The sequence below is a fragment of the Bidens hawaiensis genome, unplaced genomic scaffold, assembly GCF_021521415.1.
Source record: "Bidens hawaiensis isolate Kalapana, Puna unplaced genomic scaffold, B.hawaiensis_p1.1 tig00004618_1, whole genome shotgun sequence".
NCBI classification, from domain to species: domain Eukaryota; kingdom Viridiplantae; phylum Streptophyta; class Magnoliopsida; order Asterales; family Asteraceae; genus Bidens; species Bidens hawaiensis.
In genome coordinates, this window is record NW_027491282.1 from 1,795,926 (window position 1) to 1,819,214 (window position 23,289).

Below are 23,289 nucleotides of genomic sequence, written 5' to 3' on the forward strand. Positions count from 1 at the left end.
AATCCTTAACCCTAATTTATGTCAGCATGTAATGTATCCACATCCTTTTTGTAATCTCACATATTTTCACATAGACCATGACATGCTATGAACAATCAACATGTTATGGCATGATCCCCACAACGAGACTAAAGGTCGGTGTATCCGTGTATAGACCAAGAAAGCTACAAACTAAAACACTGACTGTTCTCTCAAGGTTGAGGCAAGTAGCAAAAGTGAAAAGAAAAGACAATTATTTTATAAAGTAAGAAATTATTTTGTTATACCCTTGAGGAGTTTATATAGATTTAAAATAAACTGATTATAATATATATATATATATAGGTTTAATATATATATATATATATATATATTATAACAACTCGGGTTTTTCGTATTTGAATTTGTATTCATTTACCCGACTTGGGAATATATTTCGGATCTTTCAAATTATTAGAATTTTATATTTATTAGTATTTAACTTTGTTAGACTTATTTTATATTCATATAACTTTCAAACTCGTTAAACTATGCTTAAAAACCTTGAAATCGCTTAAAACGGCTAAAAATCGCATTTATGGAAGTACAGGGACTAGTTTTGCATTTTTTCGACTAAATTAACGAAACTTGAGCTTCAAGATATCTAAATTAATGTTGTAAAATATAATAATTCGTTTTCTTGTTGTCCAAACCGAATTTGGTTAGTTAGTATACCATATTTTCTCATTAATAGCTTATTTTGTTTCCTAATCGAGTGGATTTCTTCATAAATGCATTATAACACTCAATGTTTAATATGTAACATCCCGAAATTCTAGAATAATAATATAACATACTATTCGCGTTGGAAGAATTAAATTGAGATAGTATATTAATAGTAATAAAATAATAAAGATAGAGGGATGGTAAACTAATTAGATGAAATTAATTATGGACTAAAAAGAAAAGATGGACCTAAGGTCCATGGCCTTAAGGAGTATAAATACTCCCTTAAACCCTAATCCCTTCCATCTCCATCCATTTTACACCATAGCCTACACCATCAAAAACACACACTTAATCCAAACACTTTCTACACTAATCCTTTCAACAATCCAAGACCAACCAAAGGTAAGAAATCATTATCTCAGCTGACCCAACGTATTAGAACCCGACACCGCAGCCCCGTGATGCCATATGAACTGTTTGGATCTAGATCTAGCTTTATTCGGGTGTTTAATCAACCAAAAATGAGCTTGAGGGCCACCTTAGTTCAGATCTTGACACCCCGAAGCTCCCTAGGTTATAAACGATCAAACGAAGCTCCCTAGGTTATAAACGATCAAACCTCGATCATCCATGATGGTTAACGGCGGCTGACGACGCCAGAATCGAAGAAAAACCTAAAAAACGTAATAAGGAGCTGAACAGAACGTATACGCCATATAAGTCTACATAGCGTATAAGTTGGCGCCGTATAAGTATGCTTGCAGCGTGTATGTATGAAAGCATATATGTATGTACCGTATAAGTATTATTAGCGTATATGCACGTTTGAAGCGTGTATGTATGAAGGTGTATATGTATGTACAGTATACGTTGGAAGGAACTTATACGCTAATGAAATTACACGCCAAAACTACTTACACGCCAATAATAACTTATACGCTAGATTAAATGATGTTAAAAAATAAACGAAAGATAAAAAACATATACGTATGTAAACGATAGATATGGACTTATATGATGAGTAAATAATTAATAATGAAAGGTAACGTTTAAAATGAAGATTTGATTTGTTTAAATAATTGAACTTCAGTTTTCTGATTAGGTTTTTAGTAAAGGCTTATTAAGGAAAATAAATTTTTTCCGAGCTGACTTGGCAGCTTAACCCCAGCCAGGGGCTCTGCCCCTTGGACCCGCTATGGGTTGCCGCCCCTAGAACCATGCTGCCAGGGGCGCTGCCCCCGGACCCTCGTAGCTAGGGGTTACAATAACCTAGAAATATGATATGGATATGGCTAGTTAATTGATAAATGTAATTGTTATACAGTTAGTCGCGCCCAATTAAGGAAATGAGTTACCATTAATTCTGAAAGGAATCGGACCCAATTGAGTTTCTAGCCTCATTTCCTTGCTATATTTTCGGGGCTGTGTGCATACTCAATATGACTAGTTAATACACTTACCTTAAGTGGTAAGTGTATGCTACGTGAATGTTTATGTATGATGTATGCATGATATATGAATAATGTAGAAAAGATTAAGAGTATGTATATAATAATATAAAAGGAAAGGAATGTATGTATGAATTGACGGTAAAAGGGTGGCAGACCCTAATAATATATGTGAAGAAGGGCGGCAGACCCTAACAATATCTGTGAATAAGGGTGGCATACCCTAATAATATCTTTGAAGGAGTGTGACACACTCTAATAATATATGTGAAACAGAGTGACAAACCCTAATAATATATGTAAGGTTATAAGACGAAAGGCTCTTTAAAATGTATATGTATATATGTAAAGTAATATTAAAATATAATTTTAATATAATTTAATACATAATGTGGAATATAATGTAAAATACATTTAGTACAGTTTTATTTTTCCTCTTGTTAACAAGAACTATCGAATCATTCTCTATTTTATATGGTATATAGACAACCATAACAACCTCATACAGTTTTGATTGTAGCACCCATATTCGATCCTAGCTTTCTTTTTCTTTCATATTCAATATCAAAATCGTCATCCTTTTCATTTTTAGTTGTACTAACATTGATAGATTTGTTGTCTCTTGTTATCATGGATACATATACTCTGTTTATGCATACTTCTCAAAATTGTGTGTATTCAATCCATCTTGTCGTTTTCTATGTTTGATTGGATCATAACATGTCGATTGTTCATAGTGTTCAGGGGAAATTTCTTGAAGATCTGGGCAATGATTAGCTAAAGAATTTATAGCCACGATATTTATATGTGGTACCCCAAAAGCCTAAGTTTTTTTTAGCTTAGAATAGCATAAAGCTACAACGACTATTTCCTCGCTTGTAATGTTTTATTGTATTGGTCATGTAAAAGTTTTGGTTTATGTTTATGTGTAACTAAATTAAATAAATGTATAGTTAAATTAATATATACCTTGTGCTTTCGTAAATGTGTTTCTTTAAATTATAATCTCATTTTTTAAAAACTTAAACTTGTATTCTTGAATTATCTATCATCACAAGAACTAGTTAAAATTTCGGATACTAATTCCTAACCCAAAGTAGCATTTTTTATATTTAATAATAATAATTCAAATTAACTTTTTAATAACATATTCTCATTCGATTTCTTTAGCCACCCATTACTTTCTTTTACCAAGACCTGACCAGTATGGTCTTTAGTCCATATACTCTTGTATTTTTTTGGTCTCAACACGGTTTGAAAATACCCCAACTCATACCCGTCAAAAATAAAGCAAATGCATAAATAGAAGCCAAAATGCATAAAGAAAGCCAAAAATGCACAAATAGAAGCTAAAATGCATAAATAGAAGTCAAAATGCATAAATGAAAATCACAAAATGCGTAAATGGATGCAAAATGGAGAAATTGAAGCCAAAATGCATAAATGGAAACCAAAATTGCATAAATGTATAACAAACAAAGAAATATAAGCCAAAACGAAGAAGTTGTAGCCAAAATGCATAAATGGAAGCTCTAATGCACAAATGAAAGCCAAAATGCATAAATAAAAGCCCAAATACTTTAATGGGAACCAAAGTGCATAAATGTAACGCCAAACGAAGAAATTGAAGCCAAAATGCATACATGAAAACCAAAATACATAAACGAAACCCAAAACGCATCATATGCTTTCACCTTTTCGGTCTCTAACACGGTTCGAAAACACCCCAGCTTATACCCGTCGAAAATAAAACAATATCGCCTCTTCTGCAAGCCACAAAAGTAAAAGTATAGGGAGTCAAATTGGCAATACACGTTAATACCAAAACCACCACATCACCTTAACCGATTCCTTCACTCAGAAGAACACGATAATATTCAACCATAAACAAACACACACACACACACACACACACACAATAAACACGCACTATTACTAATACGCCATAGCTAGATCTCTTCGTCTCTAATTACCTGACCTAATAATTTCCACAGGTTATTCATTAATACTTATAATTACCAAGTTTTGACCTAAAATGTTGAAGATCTGATGTTCAATTGATTTTAATCTCCATCTGTTTATGTTTAATTTGCTTATTTGATTGCTGATCTGAATTTTGGATTTCGAACCCTAGGTTTATGTGGACCTGAATTTATAGGGTTTAGGTTGATTTTAGTGTTTCTGTATTGATATTTGATGAGTTTTATCAAGCAGATTTGAATGATTTTTGTTTAATTTTGGTTCAGTTTGTTGAGGGTGATTTGATTGGGCCTTTGGCGTTTGGAGGATTTCATTTGATTAGGCGAAATGGTAGGCTTCGAGATGGACGACTGGAAAAGTGAGTTTTAACCGCTTTACTGCTTTTTTGATATTGTTCTCATTACGTAATAATTTGATGATGTATAATCAATTGTATCTTAATGTTTTAATTATGTGAAGCTGAAATGGAGATGTGAACTAGTAGACTTTTAGAACTTAGTTTACATGGGGAGGGATGATGAGAGAACTAGAAAATTTCGTATTATATATACGCAATATAATGCTATATATAATGCTTATATGTATCAGTATATACGACTACTGCATATATGTGGTATGCCAGCATTTTACTACTGCATATATGTAGTATACTAATATCATATGAATAGTATGAGAGACATATATATAGCCAGGGCCGTCTCTGACGTGTTAAAAAATTTTGGGCCAAAGGCGAAATAAAATTTTAGGCCTTTAAGTAAAAAGTTTTTTTTTTGTTAAACATTTAAATGGGCTTACCTGGTTATGATTTCGGTTGTGTAAAAAAAGTTTATGTCTCAAGTGAGACTAGAACCCACAACCTTTTGGTTGAGAGTGATACACCTTTGCCGCTACACCAAGCTAGTGGTTGTGTAATTGAGTTTAAAGATTAAAATTACATATTGTTTATATAAAAAGATATATACATTTTAAAAAAACCAGGCCTAGCAGGGTGTCGGGCCGGGGGCAGTCGACACCCCCCCCCAGCATATATGTAATATGGAGTTCTATATTTTTCTTATAAAGATCGAGTTCTTTCATCATCCTGTCCCTAGTTTATATATAATAGACATATATGTGCCATTTAAGATTTGGTCTGATTTGTCTAACTTTAATGTATATCATTTGAGGCTGTGACACAGTGTTCTTGTTTTACTTATTTGAATATCAAAATGATTACTCATATACAGACACTAAACCACATAAGTACAGTACAGTACCTGATGATGATAGAATCCAGGTTTTACTTTCTTGTGTTTACCGAAAAGAAAGTTATGAAGCATATATAAAGTTATTACACAAGCTGATTTGAGCCAACTGTAAATACAAAAATTTAGTTCTATTCAAGCTAGAGGTGTAAATCATAATTGGTTACCCAAACTGAAACCGCTTATGTTACTATATAGATTTGGTCTGTTTTGTCTTAACCAGTTAACCGCAAGCATATAATTTGAGGCTGTGATACAGTGTTCTGGTTTTGCTTATTAGAAAATCAAAAAGACAACTTATCTACAGGCACTAAACCGCATAAGTACAGTACCTGATGATGATAGAATTATTAGAATCCAAGTTTTATTTTCTTGTGTTTACCGAAAAGAAAGTTATGAAGCATAGAAAGTAATTACACAAGCTGATTTAAGCCAACTGAAAATACAAAAGGATATATGGTTCACAAAGATATTGACTTACAATTCTTGTGCAAAGTTAGACTTGATGGTTACTGAAATCTGATTGGAATTCAGGATCTGCAATAACATGTTATTTGTGTTTTATATCAGTAGCATATAATTAAGCTTTTATTGCATGTATTAAAAAGTCTAATTGGAATTCAAGATCTGCAAGAACATGTTATTCGTGTCTTATATTATATGTATTAACTGTAAAACTATTCTGTTTTTAATGAAACAGAGATTGGGCTGGGATTGACTGGATTTGGTGTTTTCTTCTCATTTCTCGGGATCATTTTCTTCTTTGACAAGGGATTACTTGCCATTGGAAATGTTGGTGTCTTTCATTGCTATCTCAGTTTCTTTTTGCTTATTATTATAATTTTTTTATAATGATCAAGTTATTGTGGTAATGAATCAGATATTGTTCATCTCGGGAGTGATAATGACAATTGGTGTCAAGTCCTCTTTGCAGTTCTTCATGAGACGCAACAACTTTAAGGTTTCAATGTCTTGTAATTATCTGTGTGTCTTCATTATAATTACTATAATTAATTTTGGGTTGAAATTTTGCGCAGGGTACTATTTCATTTGGTATTGGCTTCTTCTTTGTGATAATTGGATGGCCTGTAATAGGAATGGCTGCAGAGACTTATGGTTTCATTATACTATTTAGGTTCGTTAGATGTGATATCATGATTGGTTACGTTTATACTGCTATAAGATTTACATTTGGTTGCTTACTATGCACTTTTTTGCAGTGGTTTCTGGCCCACACTTTCGGTTTTTGTGCAGAAGATTCCTGTTATCGGTTGGATCTTTCAACAGCCTTTTATTAGATCGGTATGTTTCTCCCACTCTTGTTATCATCATTCAACGTCTTGGTATTTAACTGAGATCAATAAGTTATTTGTTTATTTTTCTTACAGTTCTTGGACCGTTATCGTGGAAAAAGGGCGCCTGTATGAAATTAAATCTGGGCTTGGCCAAAAATGTTGCGAAAGATGGCATAAACATGTATGAATTTGAATGTTTGGTTGTTGTGGTTCTTTTATTCAGTTTGTTCAATATTAGATATCATAGTGTGTAAAGATCTCGATGGATTTGGATTTTTGGTCATAAATTTGGTATTATGGTATGTTGGGTGTTCAGCCAAGCTGGTTATTGATATGGTATTTTATTAGAAAAAGAAAACCATCATTGACAACATCCGTTACTCATCTTTTCAATATCTTCTATGGTATCAACTTTTTCACCATTTCACATAATATGTATGTTTTTTTTACTAAATTACAATTACAAATACTGCCCTTTATAATAATGACTTGGTTCTTTAATGAAATAATGAAATGCTGGTACCATAACAAAATTAACAAGTATACGCATATCAACATATGCTATTTTGGCTGTTTTCTAATTTATTCTTTTAGTTCTAATACCGTAATGAACTTAACTAATATTTTTTTAAATATGTTTATATCATAAAATATATAACTGTTAAATACTATTTCAGGCATATACAAAGAGCATTTCCAATGCAGCATATATGTTTTTGTTTTAAGCCATCTACTCAGCATGTACATCATATTTTAAACCAACCTATAAAAATCTTTATTTCTACTCCACTAGTTATTATTGGATTAGTGTTTCAAACTACCACCTCATCACCTATTTTTCCCTCCATAGTAAATTATTCCATCTTCAAATATTGGTTTGTATTTCCAATACACTTCACTTCTGGCACCCACCTCCAATAGTATAAGACACCTGCGTTGAATTTCAAAACATCTCCACATGGTATTCAAAACACCCCATTGGAGATGCCCTAATTGTTGGGGATTTAAAATTGATGACACTTGGATAATGTCAGAGTCGTACAACACTTTCATATTGAAATTATTTGGTGGTTCTCTAAATACTTAATCAGATAAGACTCATAACGACATAAACTTCGTACGGTGTTTTGAGTGAATTTTAAATCAACGCGTTCCACTAAATTGATAAAAAAAAATCGTATATGCATATTAGGATTAGAAAAGGTTTTCAGTTTGAAATTTCAACTTCATCAAAATGCACTAATTTTGACTTAAAATTTAATATGTGACTAAATCCAACTATTCATATTCATTTCCCGATGAACTTTTAATACAATAATGACCTAGCCAAGGGCGGTGTTGGCGTTATCACTGCCACTAGGACCATACTATCAGAGCGCTGCCCCTAAAATCCCCCCCCCCCCCCCCACCCAAGGGGCATTGCCCCCTTAGAACCCGCATTGGTTAGAGTCTTTGTTCCTAAAATCTCAATAAACTCAAACAAGCATGCATCCTGCAACTTTTAACTTAATGTATATTATAATTCACATTGGTCGACAAGTCAATTCCATCACACTAAAATACTTAACACTAATTTATTTTATCGGTTTAGTGTCGGTAACATAATCTAACAAATACTGATCGAATGCATATCAATTCGTCACCAAAAGTCCCAGAATATTACACTTGACAACACAAGTCGGAAAAGACTAGTCACTAAGGCAAACTTGCAAATGACTAGTCACCAACAAATACAAGGAAAAGACTTACATATATTTTATACATCAAACTTACACCAATTTGTTGTAAAACTTTGTGCAATACCAACTTGAAATACCCAAAAGACTAATAAGAAAAGTATAAGAGTGTACGAAAAACCTCCATGAATGATTTGAAAAAAAAATCTAAAGTTTAGGGACCAAGTTAAAATAACATGGTGTCTAAGCTATTTATTTATGAAAATTTATCATACCTAGAATTATATAACTTATTTATGTTTCCTAATTCGAGTTTGTCTTGTTTTCTAAGCTTCATATAGCCTATATACAACAAGACACCGTTTATTGATTTCACTGTATTCCCATTCTCTTTATTACCAATAGAAAGAGTAACATAAACGTTGTTTTATGCAAATCTCGTTCGTTTCCATAAAATCTAAAACTTAAGAGACTAGTAACAAATATACAAACACTATTTCCATTGACCGACTGAATTCACAACCGCCTCAACACCCGGGATCGATAACGGTCAGGTTTTACAAGTGATCGAATTTTACTGGCCGACCAACGCCACACAATTGGTCCAATGCAATAACGCACGTAACTGAAACCGACCGAATTCACGTCGACTTACCGTATAACGCTTGTGTTTTACCAACGTCAGTGTTTTACCAACCTTCCCAGCACAACGCGACAGGAAAAACACTAGTTATTAATAATAAAAAATAATTCTCATGAACGTTCTAACCAAAAACTTGCGAGACAAGGAACAAATACAAACATTATTCCATTGACTTGTCACGCGCATCTCACGTGCAAACTTTACCCTCCATACGAGTCAACTCACCACGCCCTCACTCACCCACCTACACACCACCAACAAACCAATTACCCCTCTCTTTAATTATTGTTCCCCCATTCTTTCCATAGAACCCTAATTATTATTATTATTATTATTATTAATCCTTCTTCTTCCTCCCAAATTCACCATCCATCCAAACCCTAACTCCATCATTTCAATTCAATGGATTCACAACCAAGCAATCTCTACGACACGGCGTCTCAACCGGACACCGGCCACGACGACGCCTACACATTTCTCGAATTCAACACTCAAGACGACGATGACGATTTCAATTACCCGGAGTTTCACGAGCTCTCGCAACCTAACGCCGTTAGATCCTCACCGTCATCCTCCGTATGGCCTACGCCCTTAGACTCCATCTCCGTCGACAACACTAACGCCGTCGTCGATCATCATTCCGATACCAACGCCTCTCCTGTTTCCGCCAAAGCCGTTAGACCAAATAATAATAATAATAATCAGGCGTCGGCGGTTGATGCCCTAGCTGCGGGGATGAGTGGGTTGAATTTCGAGGAGACGGGAGACGATGACGGTTACGAGTATTCCAAGGGGGATTTTATGGAGCACGCGTGTCGGTACTGCGGCGTGCAGAATCCCGCGTGTGTGGTGAGGTGTAATGTGCCGTCGTGCAGGAAGTGGTTTTGTAATTCGAGAGGGAATACTTCGGGTTCTCACATTGTTAATCATTTGGTAAAGCTTATATTAATGAATTGTTACTGTGTTGATTCTGCTGTATGCGATGGTGACTGTGCTTTTTAGCTTTGATGCATAGATTGATTTGTTATTGTATGTAATGTAAAATGTTACTGAATTTCTGTTTAGCAGATAGTCACGGGTCGATGTGTTTTTTTTTTTAATTTTAACTTTGATAAGTACATTGATTTGTTCTTATATCACTGTATCTGTATGCAGTATAATATGTTACAGAATTCCTAGTTAACAAACTGTTACTGCTCAATTTGCTTTTTAACTTTGATGCATAAATTGATTTGTTTCTGTCTATTATATAATCTGCTACATAATTCCCATGTAACAAATTGTCATTGCTTAATGTGTTTTTTTAGCTTTGATGCGTAAAATGATTTGTTTCTGTATGCAATGTAATTTATTACATAATTGCTATTTAACAAATTGTTACCGCTTAATGTGTTTTTTTTTAACTTTGATGCATCAATTAATTTGTTCTTGTACGCAAATATAATTTTTTACAGACTTTCTGTTTAACAAATTGTCGCTGCTCACTGTATATTTTTAATTTTGATTGGTAAATTGATTAGTTTCTTGTATGCAATATAATCTATTACACATCTCGCATATAACAAACTGTCATTGCTTAATATGCTTTTTTAACTTTGATGCATAATTTGATCTGGTCCTGCATGGCTGTGTGCAATATAATCTGTTGCAGGTTTCCTATATAACAAATTGACACCGCTCAATGTGCTTTTTTAACTTTGATTATGCATAAGGGGGTGTTTGGGATTGCTTATTTTCATCAACTTATAACTTATTAACTTTTTGAAAAGTAATAAGGTGTTTGGGATTGCTTATATTGTGAGAGAAAAAGTTTCATAAGTTACAATGTTGTAACTTATTAACTTAATGAAAATTTATAAGGAGGTAAAATAAGGAATCCCAAACACCCCCTAAGTTGATTTGTTTCTGTATGCAATATAATCTGTTACAGACTTCCTATTATAGCAAATTGTCACTGCTCAATGTGTTTTTGATAGTACTAGTTGATGCATATTATGGTTTTGACATTGTTAATAATTTTGTAACCCTTAAATATAGGTGTTTCATTATTTTTGTTACGTATCCTATTGATTTGTATTTTTATTCAATGTAATATGTTACAAGACTTTTTTATAAATGCACAAACTTTGCCTACTCAAAAGTGCTTTTGAGTTGGTATTGATCTATATGTTTGGTTTGCAGGTTCGAGCTAAACACAAAGAAGTGTGTCTTCATAAAGACAGTCCATTGGGAGAGACGATTCTCGAGTGTTACAATTGTGGATGTCGAAATGTTTTCATTTTGGGATTTATTTCAGCCAAGACAGAGAGTGTAGTTGTGCTTCTTTGTAGGGAACCGTGCCTTAATCTGAATTCCTTGAAAGACATGAATTGGGATTTAAGTCAATGGTGTCCACTTATTGATGACAGGTGTTTCTTGCAGTGGCTTGTTAAGGTTACCAATTTACTCTATAACTTTATTTAATCTATATGTTTGTGTTTATATAATGGAAATACATAGTTTAGAACCAAAGATTGATAAGTATGTTTCGTCATTTATGTAGGTTCCATCTGAAACAGAGCAGCTGCGGGCCCGCCAGATCAGTGCTCAGCAAATCAACAAGGTTGAAGAACTGTGGAAGACAAACCCTGATGCAACTTTGGAAGATCTTGAGAAGCCCGGTGTAGATGATGAGCCTCAGCCTGTAGCCATAAAGTATGAAGATGCTTATCAGGTTCTCATTTCTTAAGCTGGTTTACTTGAATCATGAAAATGCTTTCAAACAACAATTTAAAGCATTCATAAGAGTTAATGATCAAACAGTAATGGGTATGTTTTGCTTTTAATTTGCAGTATCAAAATGTTTTTGCCCCGCTTATCAAGCTTGAAGCCGATTATGATAAAGTAAGCTGTACTTTTAATAGGTTTTACTACGGTGCATTGGTGCAACTTTGTTAACGAGTTTTGAAATGCTTGATATTTTGCTTCACAGATGATGAAAGAGTCCCAAAGTAAAGACAATCTCACGATTCGGTGGGATATTGGTCTCAACAAGAAACGTGTTGCGTATTTTGTTTTCCCAAAGGTGCGCCATTCTCTTCATTCCCAATCACATATTTAGTTTATGTTTTTGTTAAATTTTATTAGCTTATATTCAGTTTGATATAAATCCAAGTATTGTTAAAATTGTAGGAAGACAATGAGTTACGTCTTGTACCTGGTGATGAATTGATACTTCGATACTCTGGGGACCCCGCACATCCAGCCTGGCAATCAGTTGGACATGTGGTATGTGCCTGATGGCAATTAGTTGGACATTTGGCGTGCATTTTCTGTGAGAACTTATGGGTACTTTTTCTGTTTCAGATTAAGCTAACGGCACAAGAGGAAGTAGCACTCGAGCTTCGTGCAAGTCAGGTAGTTAGTTATATACTATCATTATTATGTCATGATCTGCGTTGTGTGATAATTGTTTTTGTTGGTAACGTTAACTTATTATGGTTTTATTTGCAGGGCGTTCCTGTTGACTTGAATCATGGTTTTAGCGTTGACTTTGTGTGGAAAAGCACAAGTTTTGACCGGATGCAGGGGGCTATGAAAAATTTTGCTGTTGATGAGACAAGTGTCAGTGGGTAGGTTATAACTTACATATCACTGGGTTACATATGAACTTTTGCGTGCATTTAATGAGTCATTTTGAGTATTTCTAATTTGAAAATATTTAATGCAGATATATATACCATCATCTGTTAGGCCATGAGGTTGAGATGCAAATGGTTCGCAATGCATTGCCTCGTCGTTTTGGTGCACCTGGTCTTCCAGAGCTCAATGCATCACAAGTATGCTTTCTTTATTGCACGCAAACACATGTATATACTAATTTTGTTATGTGTCTATAATTTATGGTTTGCTGCATTATTGGTAGGTTTTTGCTGTAAAAAGTGTTCTTCAGAGGCCAATAAGTTTGATTCAAGGGCCACCTGGTACTGGTAAAACAGTTACTTCTGCAGCACTTGTTTATCATATGGCTAAACAAGGTCAAGGACAGGTATTAACCCTTGCATGATGATATTGTATGATGATATTATGATGTTGATGGCTGTGATAACGATTACTCAACTTAAAATAGGTTTTGGTATGTGCTCCGAGCAATGTCGCTGTAGACCAACTTGCAGAGAAGATAAGTGCCACTGGCTTAAAGGTATAACTTAAATCACTTATTTTCTGGTGTTTGATATCTTATTGTTAATACTCAGTATGTATAATCATGTGTAATCAGGTTGTAAGGCTGTGTGCAAAATCAAGGGAAGCCGTAAGTTCACCTGTTGAGCACTTGACACTTCATTATCAGGTTTGTTTGTCTGATAATGCTTCAAGTTATATGCATTTATTACCTTTGCATGCTTCTTGTTTTTTAACAACTTATATGTGTTTTTGTTTATTAAGGTTCGACATCTTGATACATCTGAAAAGAGTGAACTTCACAAGCTGCAACAGTTGAAAGATGAACAAGGTAAGGATCAACCGATTATCTTATTTCATCTTTGCTATATATGGGCAAGTAATATGCTCATTGCATTTCTTTTTGTAACCTTCTAAATTATACAGGGGAGTTATCAAGCAGTGATGAAAAGAAATATAAAGCACTAAAACGGGCTACAGAACGGGAGATTTCTCAAAGTGCTGATGTCATCTGCTGCACATGTGTTGGAGCTGGAGATCCTCGGTTGGCAAATTTTAGATTTCGTCAGGTTGACTTGTGAACCCATGATAACTGCATTTAATTAACTTTTAAGATTATTTTCTTTTGTAATTACAAGTATTTTTAAACTTTATGTAGGTGCTAATTGACGAATCCACTCAATCAACTGAGCCTGAGTGCCTTATTCCCCTTGTTCTTGGAGCAAAACAGGTAAATAGAAATTATACAATGAAGCTCTTTTTGGTTGTTGTATGTTATTATGTTGTAATTGGTGTTGTTTGTGCTAGGTTGTTCTTGTTGGCGACCATTGTCAACTTGGTCCGGTCATTATGTGCAAGAAAGCAGCACGAGCTGGGTTAGCTCAGTCTTTATTTGAGCGACTTGTGCTACTTGGTGTAAAACCTATTAGATTACAAGTACAATATCGTATGCATCCGTCACTCTCAGAATTCCCGTCTAATAACTTCTATGAAGGGACACTCCAAAATGGAGTGACAATAAACGAAAGGCAGTCAACCGGCATTGACTTCCCCTGGCCCGTGCCAAACCGTCCCATGTTCTTTTATGTTCAGGTTTGTCCATTTAATCAATTTTTTTATCGACACAATGATAGTCTAGTGTTGCATAACATATAACCGTATATAATCTATTATTGTAGATGGGACAAGAAGAAATTAGTGCTAGCGGGACATCATATCTTAACAGGACTGAGGCTGCAAATGTTGAAAAAATAGTGACCACTTTTTTAAGAAGTGGTGTAGTTCCGAGTCAGGTATATATGACCATATTCTTCTTTGATTTTCTGGGATTTACAGAATAATAAGTTATATATTATTTTAAATGTTATGTAGATTGGGGTTATAACACCATATGAAGGCCAACGTGCATACATTGTTAACTACATGTCAAGAAATGGTGCACTTAGACAGCAACTTTACAAGGACATTGAGGTAAATTCACCTTCTATTTATTTTTTAAAGCAGTAGTGAACATCAGATTTTTTAACTAGTTCTTTTCAGGTTGCGAGTGTGGATTCGTTCCAAGGGAGGGAAAAGGATTACATTATTTTGTCATGTGTGAGAAGTAATGAACATCAGGTTGGTTACTGTTACTGCATGATGTTGTATACTGTAATTATTACACGGTTACATTATGTTTAACTAGATGATTTGTGTTGGTTTGGTAGGGTATTGGATTTTTAAATGATCCACGTAGGCTTAATGTTGCACTTACTCGTGCTCGTTATGGTATTGTTATTCTTGGTAACCCTAAAGTTCTTAGCAAACAACCGTTGTGGAATGGGTTACTCACACACTATAAGGTATACCATGTATAATATTTTTTGTTTGTTTATATATGTCATATGTATAACTCTTTTTTATGTTTGTAATATAGGAGCATGAATGTTTAGTGGAAGGACCTTTGAACAACTTGAAGCAGAGTATGGTTCAATTTCAGAAGCCAAAAAAGGTATTACTATTATTTATGTTATTTTCTAAAATACAGTCAAGGAAGTCAACAATGTTTATGGTTCGTTTTGATGTAGATGTACAATGACCGAAGGTTTTTCTTTGGTGGCGGGCCCGGTATTGTACCTAACGACACCTTTGGATCAACAAACCCTGGTGCTGATAGAAGAAACAGTCGTTCTAGAGGTATTCTAGTATCCAAACAACTGATTTTAAATATCAATTTATTTCTGCGTATTGTTACAATGTTTCCTTCTGGATCATTTACAGGTTCGTACATGCCACCTGGCCCATCTAATGGGGCTCATAAACCTGGCCTGCATCCCGCTGGATATCCAATGCCACGTGTGCCTATTCCATCTTATCATGGTGGTCCACAGCCTTATGCTATTCCAACTCGTGGTGCAATACATGGTCCCTTTGGTGGTGTTCCTCATGTTCCACCGCCAGGAAACCGTGGTTTTGGTGGCGGAAGGGGGAATGCGGGTCATATTCCTCACCAACAAGGCTCACAGCAACCGATAGGTGCAGGAATGGGGTCTAGTTTTAACTTTCCTATGGAAAATCCAAATAGCCAGCCGTCACCTGGTGGTCCATTATCTCAGCCTGGTTATGTTTCTAATGTTAGTACTTTTACCATTTTGCTCTTGATTTCTCTAGATTTGTGGTTTTTTGTTTTGAAACTCTTCTGTTGCGTGTAACAGATGACTCAAGGCCCGAGTCAGGCTTTTCGCGATGGGTTTTCTGTTGGTGGCATGTCACAGGTATTACTGTTATTATTAACTGAAAGATGGCATGCCAAACATATTTTTAATGCACTAATCTTGTTTTAAATTGACAAAGCAGGATTTCTTGGGTGATGATTTTAAAAGCCAAGGATCACATGTTCCATATAACATTGCTGATCTTTCCACACAGGTAAGTGTTATCAAAGGCTGAGTTATATACTTTTTTCTTTAAGTTGACAAAAAAGTTTATGAATGTAATGATTGGTGTGTTTTGTTTCAGGCTTCTCAAGGCGGTTATGGTGTGGACTATGTTACTCCGGCCACCCAAGCCGGGTTTCCTGGTAGCTTCCTGAATCAGAATTCCCAAGCTGGATTTTCTCGTTATGGTGCTGGAAATGATTTCATGTCTCAGGTTCATACAATGACTTTTAATGTCTAATTGTCACCCATTGCTAATGTATTGGCTAGACGTTGCAAAATACGGCGGGGTTAAATAATGCGTTCTTTTAACTATGGGTCGGTTAGATGTTGCAAAGTGTTGTAAAATAGCATGTTTGACTATTTGGTCAAATGCCTAAAATTCCCTTTGTGGGCACAAATGTAATCCAATATATATATATTTGAAAACGGGTAAATTTGGTATGAACATGCTGTTTGTATTATTACAGGACTACATGGGCCATGGTTTACAAGGCTTGTTTACACAAGTTGGATTTAAAGATCCATCACAAGATGATTCGTCACAGGCCCACTTCAGTGCTGACCCCACCTCTTCCCTTCAGACACAGGTCCCGTTACTAAATCATTAATTTGTATATTTACAGGTACGTTGCCAAAAGTGTCGTATTTAAATTGGTATTTTTTTGCATACAGGGTGTGATGAATCCTCTATACTCCCAGCCATTTACGCATTACAACTCCCAACCGATGAACATGCCAGCTCAGCAACAGCAGCAGCAGCAGCAACAAACACAACAGGGACATGGGTCCCACTACAAGGGTTAAGAGACGCTTTAAATCTTGTGAAGGGTTATACAATCAGCAACTTGATTTTCATCACTATAATATCTATCTACTTCCCTTAAAAGATATGACAGAAAAGATCAAAATAACGGCTTTTTGGAGGACATGGGATGAGATCGAACATGGTGAATCAAGGGCTGAGATTTGTCTGATAACCCCATCAGAGATTTGTAAGGAGGCGCAATACATGGATTTAGTTTTGTTGTTGGAAGAGGAAACATGAAGCAAAGTGATGTCGTGCAGGGATATGCTTTCGGGCTATATATAATTGTTATTAGGGAGTGTGTTATCGTGCAAGTCTAGTATTAAATGGAGTTTTAAATAAATGATTTGTGTAGAGAGGTTTAAGAGGTGTGGATTTGGTTTATACATATGAATTGTGTTATTTGATACTATCATTTGTGACTGGAAAATCTATGCTTTGTGAAATTACGTTTGGTTATGTTTTCGTTTTGTTCGGTACTGTTTCAAAATATAGTCTTCGTTTGTTCATGTGGTATCATTTGGATATAAGAAAACAATATATTTGGCAAAGTCAAAGGGCATCAGTTTCTATTACACTAGAAGTTATTGTATTGTTAAAAAATTTATCCTTTTTAAGTAAAATGTATATTTTTGAGCTTTTGATAACGAAATTAAGCATCACCCAAGGTTTTTTTTTAGTTAAATGTGAACCAAATGTGGCATGTGTTTTACAAGTTACATCTAGATTTGCCTACATCCCACCCCACCCCACCCCACTGATAGCTTTTGCTGTTTGTGAAATTTACTGGGTACAGAGACAGTGGTCGTCGTTGCTATGAGAAATTAGAGTGTCATTACCTGTATTCTTTTAATCCTTTTGAAACACTCTGATTAAAAAGTAAAATTATTGTTACACATTAAGGAGATGATACATTTTACAGAGAATATTGTTACACATTTAAGGAAATGATACATTTTACAGAAAAAGAAAACGTGAAGAATAATTAATAATCGATACGTGGGACCCGCTGCTTCCATGTCTGGCAGTTGATGAGTCCGATAAACATATTTGCTTGCTCAATGTTCAATGTTAGATCAAGTTTTTACAACTTCGAATGAGGTTTCAAGGGGCATCCGCCTTCAAAAGCTTGTTCAAGCACATCCTCCATTCTCTTGGCAAGCAGTATCTGTACATGTCAAAAACAGTTCAGATATCATTATCTTCGACTTCCGAAGTCAAACTGCACCTGTATCGAGTTTATAATAAAGAGATTGACTTTTCAAGATATCATAAGGCTGTGTTTTAACCCAAGAAATCAAACCGTTCACATAATTACTCGTTAACACATTTACTGACTTTTCAAAACATCATAGCACTCTGTTTGACTTCATAAGTCAAACTGTACCTATCTCAAGTGTGCAACGGAGTAGTTGAAGTGGTTTAAATAGTCAAAATGTGAATGTTTAGCGCGTTGTTTGACTGGAATCCGTAAGAAGATTAAAGAGCAGATTCTTTATAAAAAGAAGTCAAAATATTTGTCTGTAGTTTCTTATTTACCTCGAGGCTTGCAAGAACTGCTGAAGGCACTTCTGCCAAATCTTTCAAATTTCTTTCTGGCAGAATAACTCTCTTAAGCCCATACCGGTGTGCAGCGAGCACCTGTTAACAAACCAGCAAAACCAGAATCGACTCGTTCATATAAATGTGAAAAAACGGGCTGGATGGTAATGGGTCAAAATAACTAAAACTAACCTTATCTTTGATACCCCCAACGGGTAAAACTAAACCGCGCAATGTCATCTCTCCTGTCATTGCTGTATCCGATCTGACCCGTCTGCGGCTGAAAAGAGAAACAAGTGAGGTGACAAGTGTCACACCCGCTGACGGTCCATCTTTCGGCACCGCCCCTGCTGGAAAATGTATATGAACATCCCTTCCTTCTAGAAGGTTACTCTCTTCTGCACTTGCCAAATTAAGCTCACTCGCCCTGGCTCTAACCTGCAATTTCCAGATTTTATAGTTAATTTAACCCTTTTTGGGACCCACATTATACAAAAGTTACAAAACTGAGGAAGATAAGATACCCATGTGAGTGCTATCTGGGCCGACTCTTTGATGACATCACCCAGTTGCCCGGTGAGGTGTAGGTCCCTTTTCCCGGTGTTGCTGTAGCCTCCACAAACTGGACTTCTCCGCCAAACGCGGTCCAAACAAGACCAACCGAAACCCCGGGTGTCACAACCCTCTCTGCAGCTTCTTTATCATCATACTTTGGAGGCTGCATTCAAATAAAAAAACAAGTGCATAGATTAAAATATGTCAAAATAGGTAACGGGTTTAGACGCTTAATTTTTGAACTTACTCCTAGTACTTTTTCCAGCATTTCTTGATCAACAATCAACGGAGACATGATCCTGAACACATCTGAAATTTCATGATTGTTGACACCCATTGGTATGACTTCCATCTCTACTTCACCCCCTCCGCCCTCAGCAGAGATTCTGCTCTCTAACAACGGTGAAGAAATCGGGTGGTTAAGTGGAAGGGCATTATGCTCCTGCTCAGCCACTGCTACCGCTGCTGCACGAGCTAAAGCCGCTAGCTTTCTCTCCAGGTTCCTTACACCAGCTTCTCTAGTACTGCTCAATAACGAGTTTCACCATTGCCTACAAAAAAATAACATGAATATATAAACTCTTAACTGAATAAAAAGAAAATATAAAGAACTGCATACCTCGGGAAATTGAAGGAAATCGGAATTCAAGCCGTGCTGATTGAGGACTCGTGGGATTAAATGGCGCATTGCGATTCGGAGTTTCTCTTCAGATGTGTACCCTGGAAGCTCAATGACTTCCATTCTGTCTAAGAGTGGTGGAGGAATCGGTTGTGCCCTATTTGCAGTGGCCACAAATATCACTTTTGATAGATCAAAAGGAACATTTAAATAGCTTTAAAGTATAATTAAGGAATTCTGTATGGAAATGGATTAACTATTTGAAAGCATTATTGATATTATTTAACTTTTCTTCAAGTGTGTTGGGTGAACACAACCTGACCCGTGCCAAAAGGCCCGTTTTGGCTGCAAACCTATTTGACCCACAGCCCATTTTGTCACATCTGCAAACAAATCAGTCAAGCCAAAAGGGATCTCATTAAGCATGTAGCACAATAACACAAGCACTGACAACATTTGCTATAAGAATCCTATATAAGGATACTGATCACTGAATGTTTTGTTTTGTTCAGGGTCAAGAACCTCAAGCAACGCAGATGCAGGGTCACCACGAACATCAGATCCCGTCTTATCAATCTCGTCCAGCAACATAACGGGATTGCAGACAGCTACTTTCTAAAAGTCAAAACAATTGCGAAGTTAAAATAATATGCTTGGAAGAAAGATGGCTAGTTATAATATAACAATATGTGCCCATCATAGTAAAAAGTTTACAATGAAAAACGAAAACGACAATAAAAATTCAATTCCACCTTTAATCCATCAATAAGACGCCCTGGCATGCTTCCAATGTATGTCCTCCTATGCCCTCTAATGTCAGCCTCATCCTTCACACCGCCAAGGGATATCCTTATGAACTTTCTACCCAGTGCAGCAGCAATTGATGATGCCAAAGATGTTTTCCCGACACCTGGCGGACCCACAAAGCATAATACAGGGCTTCTGGCATCTGGTTTCAGCTGCAATTGGATGACTATGTTAGTTACTTCCAATCACAGGTGCCAAAACGGGCGGGCCACATACCGAATCAAAAAAGGATAATAATTTAATGCTAGTCCAAACGAGTCTGGTTGGATTGGGCCAATCCATCAGAGTTAATTGTCCATTTTCTTGATTGTACAAAACATTAATGTATGAAATAAGATTATAATAACTATATTTTAAAAATAATAAAGTAAAGCGATTTAGAAGGTTTTAGGCATTTAAGAACACTCTTGGTAACCTGCACGACTCATTTGACACCCATTTCCATTCTAGCTAAGTTTCAAAAGTTTATCCGTTTGACCCATTGGAGATAAAATACAGCCCAAATTGAACCTTTTTAAGTAAATTGACCGAAAGTTCCACCTCTCACTCCAATGACCACATCAGCAGTATTACTAAAATAAAAATTAAGTAGATAGATGGTCAACCTTGCGAACTGCTAAATATTCAATATTCCAATGACCACATCAACAGTATTACTAAAATAAAATTAAGTAGATAGATGGTCAACCTTGCGAACTGCTAAATATTCAATAATCCTTTGTTTAACTTTGACTAAGCCATAGTTGTCACTGTCAAGTCGCTCTTTCGCAGCTTTTAGGTCTAACTCAACTTCTTCACTGGTTGTCTGCCATGGCAAATCAGCAAGAAGCTCAAGGTAAACCCGAGAGCTGTTATAACCAGGTTGCTGAGGTTGCATCTTTTTCAGTCTCCTGATAAAGAAAAACATAATTTATTATAAGAACATAAAATATTAACTGCCAAGATTAAAACAACTACCTTAATTCCCTCTGTGCATGCTTCCAGATATTTGGAGGCATTCCAGCATCTTGCATCTTTCTTTCGAGCGCAGCCACATCATCATCCTCATCATCATTGTCACCGAGCTCTTCTTTTATAGCCCTCATCTGATTTAAATTCAATGATTACAAAAGAAAGAAAAAAACAAAAGAAAAAAACAACTTTTGATACTAAAGCCAGTTATTAATAAGATAACTACCTGTTGGCGTAGAAGATACTCCTTTTGTGATTTAGACAACTGTCCTTCAACCTTTAGTGTAATCTTTTCCGCCACGCGAATAGACTGATACAAGTAATAAATGTGTCATCATATAACTACTAGTTAGTTATTTAGTTAGTTACATAAGGTAATAAAAATTGGTACCTGTAAATGCCGCTCAACTAACTCTGTGGCTTTTGAAAGCCTTACTTTTAAGTCAACAGAATCTAACATAGACAGTTGCTCTTCAAGCTAATCTCAAAACTAGCAACAAATATATCAGCCAGTTTGTGCACAGGAACAGTTTCAAGAAGAACTTTAGTTCTGCCTCCAGTTTTTTGTTTCTAAACCAAAAGGTCATACAATTGTTATAACATTATTTAAAAAAATATATATTAAAATACCATTTATTACTCATACCTGCTCAAGAACAGTTATAAGCTCCATGGCAGTTAGCTTGAACTGACGAGACAAGGCTATGTAGTCTGCATCTTGTTCTATTTGCTCCATCTCTAATCAAGATTAGAAAACTGTTCACAAACCATTTTCATGCTTAATTTGAAACTTAAATCCACAATTACAAATGATGTAAGCTTAAACGCTTAAAGCCTGCATGAAATTCCAAATTAAACAATGTGTGATTGTATACAGTACCGGATTTTGTCATATAAATAGGGGAAATTCTCGCAGTAGTGTATGTGCCTCTTGTGTTGAGCTCCTGAACATTAAACCTGCTCAAACCTTCTAGAACAACTATGTATGTTACCCTCCCGCTCGGTTTCTCAACTCCTCTTGATAAATGTATTGCACGCGCAGCAACTCCTCTTAAGATCAAATTCAACATTAAACGTAATGATATCAGACAATTCATCATATACCATAGTCATAAAAAAGCCAAAACATACCTTGTATGCCAATATAAAGAGTCTTGTTGACTTTTCCCATCAGATTTGTTAGATTCTGATGATTGATTCTTGGAGACTTTATCCCCTGAATCAGCCCCTAAATTCAACAGGACCAAAAGTCAGTTGTTAGTTCACTGATTCTCAAATTTGTTATGTTCTGTATTACTATTTATAGAAGTAAAACAGAATAATAACAAAGGAAACCTAATCAAACTATACCTTCTAAAAATAGTAATAATATATCAGCAAACCCTAAGTAAATATATTCTCTTTAACAAAAGCTGATAATGAATTCACCTTGTGTCACAACAGAACCAACTGTCATTGTTTCTGCAGCATCTCTAACCGGCACAATACCTATCAGTCCTTTCTCCTCTCTCTGCCACAGCTCTTGTTCCACCAACTTCACACTAAATTAACCGCAAAATTATAATAGCTGAAACTATCATCTCAATTTCAACGTCAATAAATCGAATTCAAATCAACGATAGAACAACATCAATAAAACTATCATCTTGATTTCAACTTCCGTGTATCGAATTCAAATCATCAATCAATGGAATCACAAAATCATAAACAACTGAATCAAATGAGTATCCGAACCCAAGTCTTCATGCCACTAGACAACAAGTGAGAAAATTCATTAGATTTTTTCTCTTTTCAATTATTGTAACTATCACGCTATTAATATCATTATCATTACATTAATTTCTTTTCTTTTTTTTCTTTTTTTTTGTTGAGCTTAAGTCGTCTCTTTGACTCAAGTGCCCCCCGAACCGCGCGAAATGGTCGCCTATTACACGGCTCACTAACTCTGCCTGGAGTCG

General features: G+C 35.5%; 2 protein-coding genes and 1 pseudogene across 3 annotated transcripts; 2 read left to right on the forward strand and 1 right to left on the reverse strand.

Moving 5' to 3' along the window:
* The first annotated feature begins 3,800 nt into the window (after positions 1–3,800).
* Positions 3,801–6,844, forward strand: LOC143627238 (vesicle transport protein GOT1-like). The gene is made up of 6 exons (XM_077097110.1): positions 3,801–4,473; positions 6,060–6,151; positions 6,240–6,320; positions 6,397–6,494; positions 6,580–6,661; positions 6,748–6,844. The coding sequence occupies exons 1-6, from the start codon at positions 4,443–4,445 to the stop codon at positions 6,784–6,786; spliced, it is 423 nt and encodes a 140-aa protein (XP_076953225.1). The 5' UTR covers positions 3,801–4,442; the 3' UTR covers positions 6,787–6,844.
* A 2,465-nt stretch (positions 6,845–9,309) lies between these two features.
* Positions 9,310–17,362, forward strand: LOC143627336 (regulator of nonsense transcripts 1 homolog). Its single transcript, XM_077097188.1, has 28 exons — positions 9,310–9,906; positions 11,155–11,406; positions 11,516–11,686; positions 11,806–11,856; positions 11,945–12,037; positions 12,145–12,240; positions 12,319–12,369; positions 12,466–12,584; positions 12,683–12,791; positions 12,878–13,000; positions 13,082–13,153; positions 13,232–13,303; positions 13,399–13,465; positions 13,561–13,703; positions 13,793–13,864; positions 13,942–14,226; positions 14,313–14,426; positions 14,506–14,604; positions 14,674–14,751; positions 14,841–14,975; positions 15,050–15,124; positions 15,201–15,309; positions 15,394–15,746; positions 15,828–15,887; positions 15,970–16,041; positions 16,132–16,263; positions 16,520–16,639; positions 16,725–17,362. The coding sequence occupies exons 1-28, from the start codon at positions 9,376–9,378 to the stop codon at positions 16,854–16,856; spliced, it is 3,786 nt and encodes a 1,261-aa protein (XP_076953303.1). The 5' UTR covers positions 9,310–9,375; the 3' UTR covers positions 16,857–17,362.
* Positions 17,363–17,701: 339 nt separating this feature from the next.
* On the reverse strand, positions 17,702–22,868 carry LOC143627337 (lon protease homolog 2, peroxisomal-like; annotated as a pseudogene). Its single transcript, XR_013152578.1, has 16 exons — positions 22,760–22,868; positions 22,463–22,559; positions 22,212–22,381; positions 21,978–22,069; positions 21,723–21,901; positions 21,558–21,641; positions 21,338–21,465; positions 21,069–21,270; positions 20,326–20,532; positions 20,058–20,188; positions 19,574–19,787; positions 19,202–19,505; positions 18,924–19,117; positions 18,592–18,837; positions 18,397–18,498; positions 17,702–18,025 (listed from the first exon to the last, which is right to left on the reverse strand). The product of XR_013152578.1 is annotated as a lon protease homolog 2, peroxisomal-like (transcript).
* Positions 22,869–23,289: the final 421 nt, after the last annotated feature.

Excerpts from the sequence above, each read along its gene's own strand:
- LOC143627238 (XM_077097110.1), top strand. The coding sequence starts at position 4,443 with ATGGTAGGCTTCGAGATGGACGACTGGAAAA. Across the intron at positions 4,474-6,059 it reads CGAGATGGACGACTGGAAAA|AGATTGGGCTGGGATTGACT; the intron begins GTGAGTTTTAAC and ends TTAATGAAACAG. Across the intron at positions 6,495-6,579 it reads GGTTTCATTATACTATTTAG|TGGTTTCTGGCCCACACTTT; the intron begins GTTCGTTAGATG and ends ACTTTTTTGCAG.
- LOC143627336 (XM_077097188.1), top strand. The coding sequence starts at position 9,376 with ATGGATTCACAACCAAGCAATCTCTACGACACGGCGTCTCAACCGGAC. Across the intron at positions 14,427-14,505 it reads GTGGTGTAGTTCCGAGTCAG|ATTGGGGTTATAACACCATA; the intron begins GTATATATGACC and ends AATGTTATGTAG. Across the intron at positions 16,264-16,519 it reads GAAATGATTTCATGTCTCAG|GACTACATGGGCCATGGTTT; the intron begins GTTCATACAATG and ends GTATTATTACAG.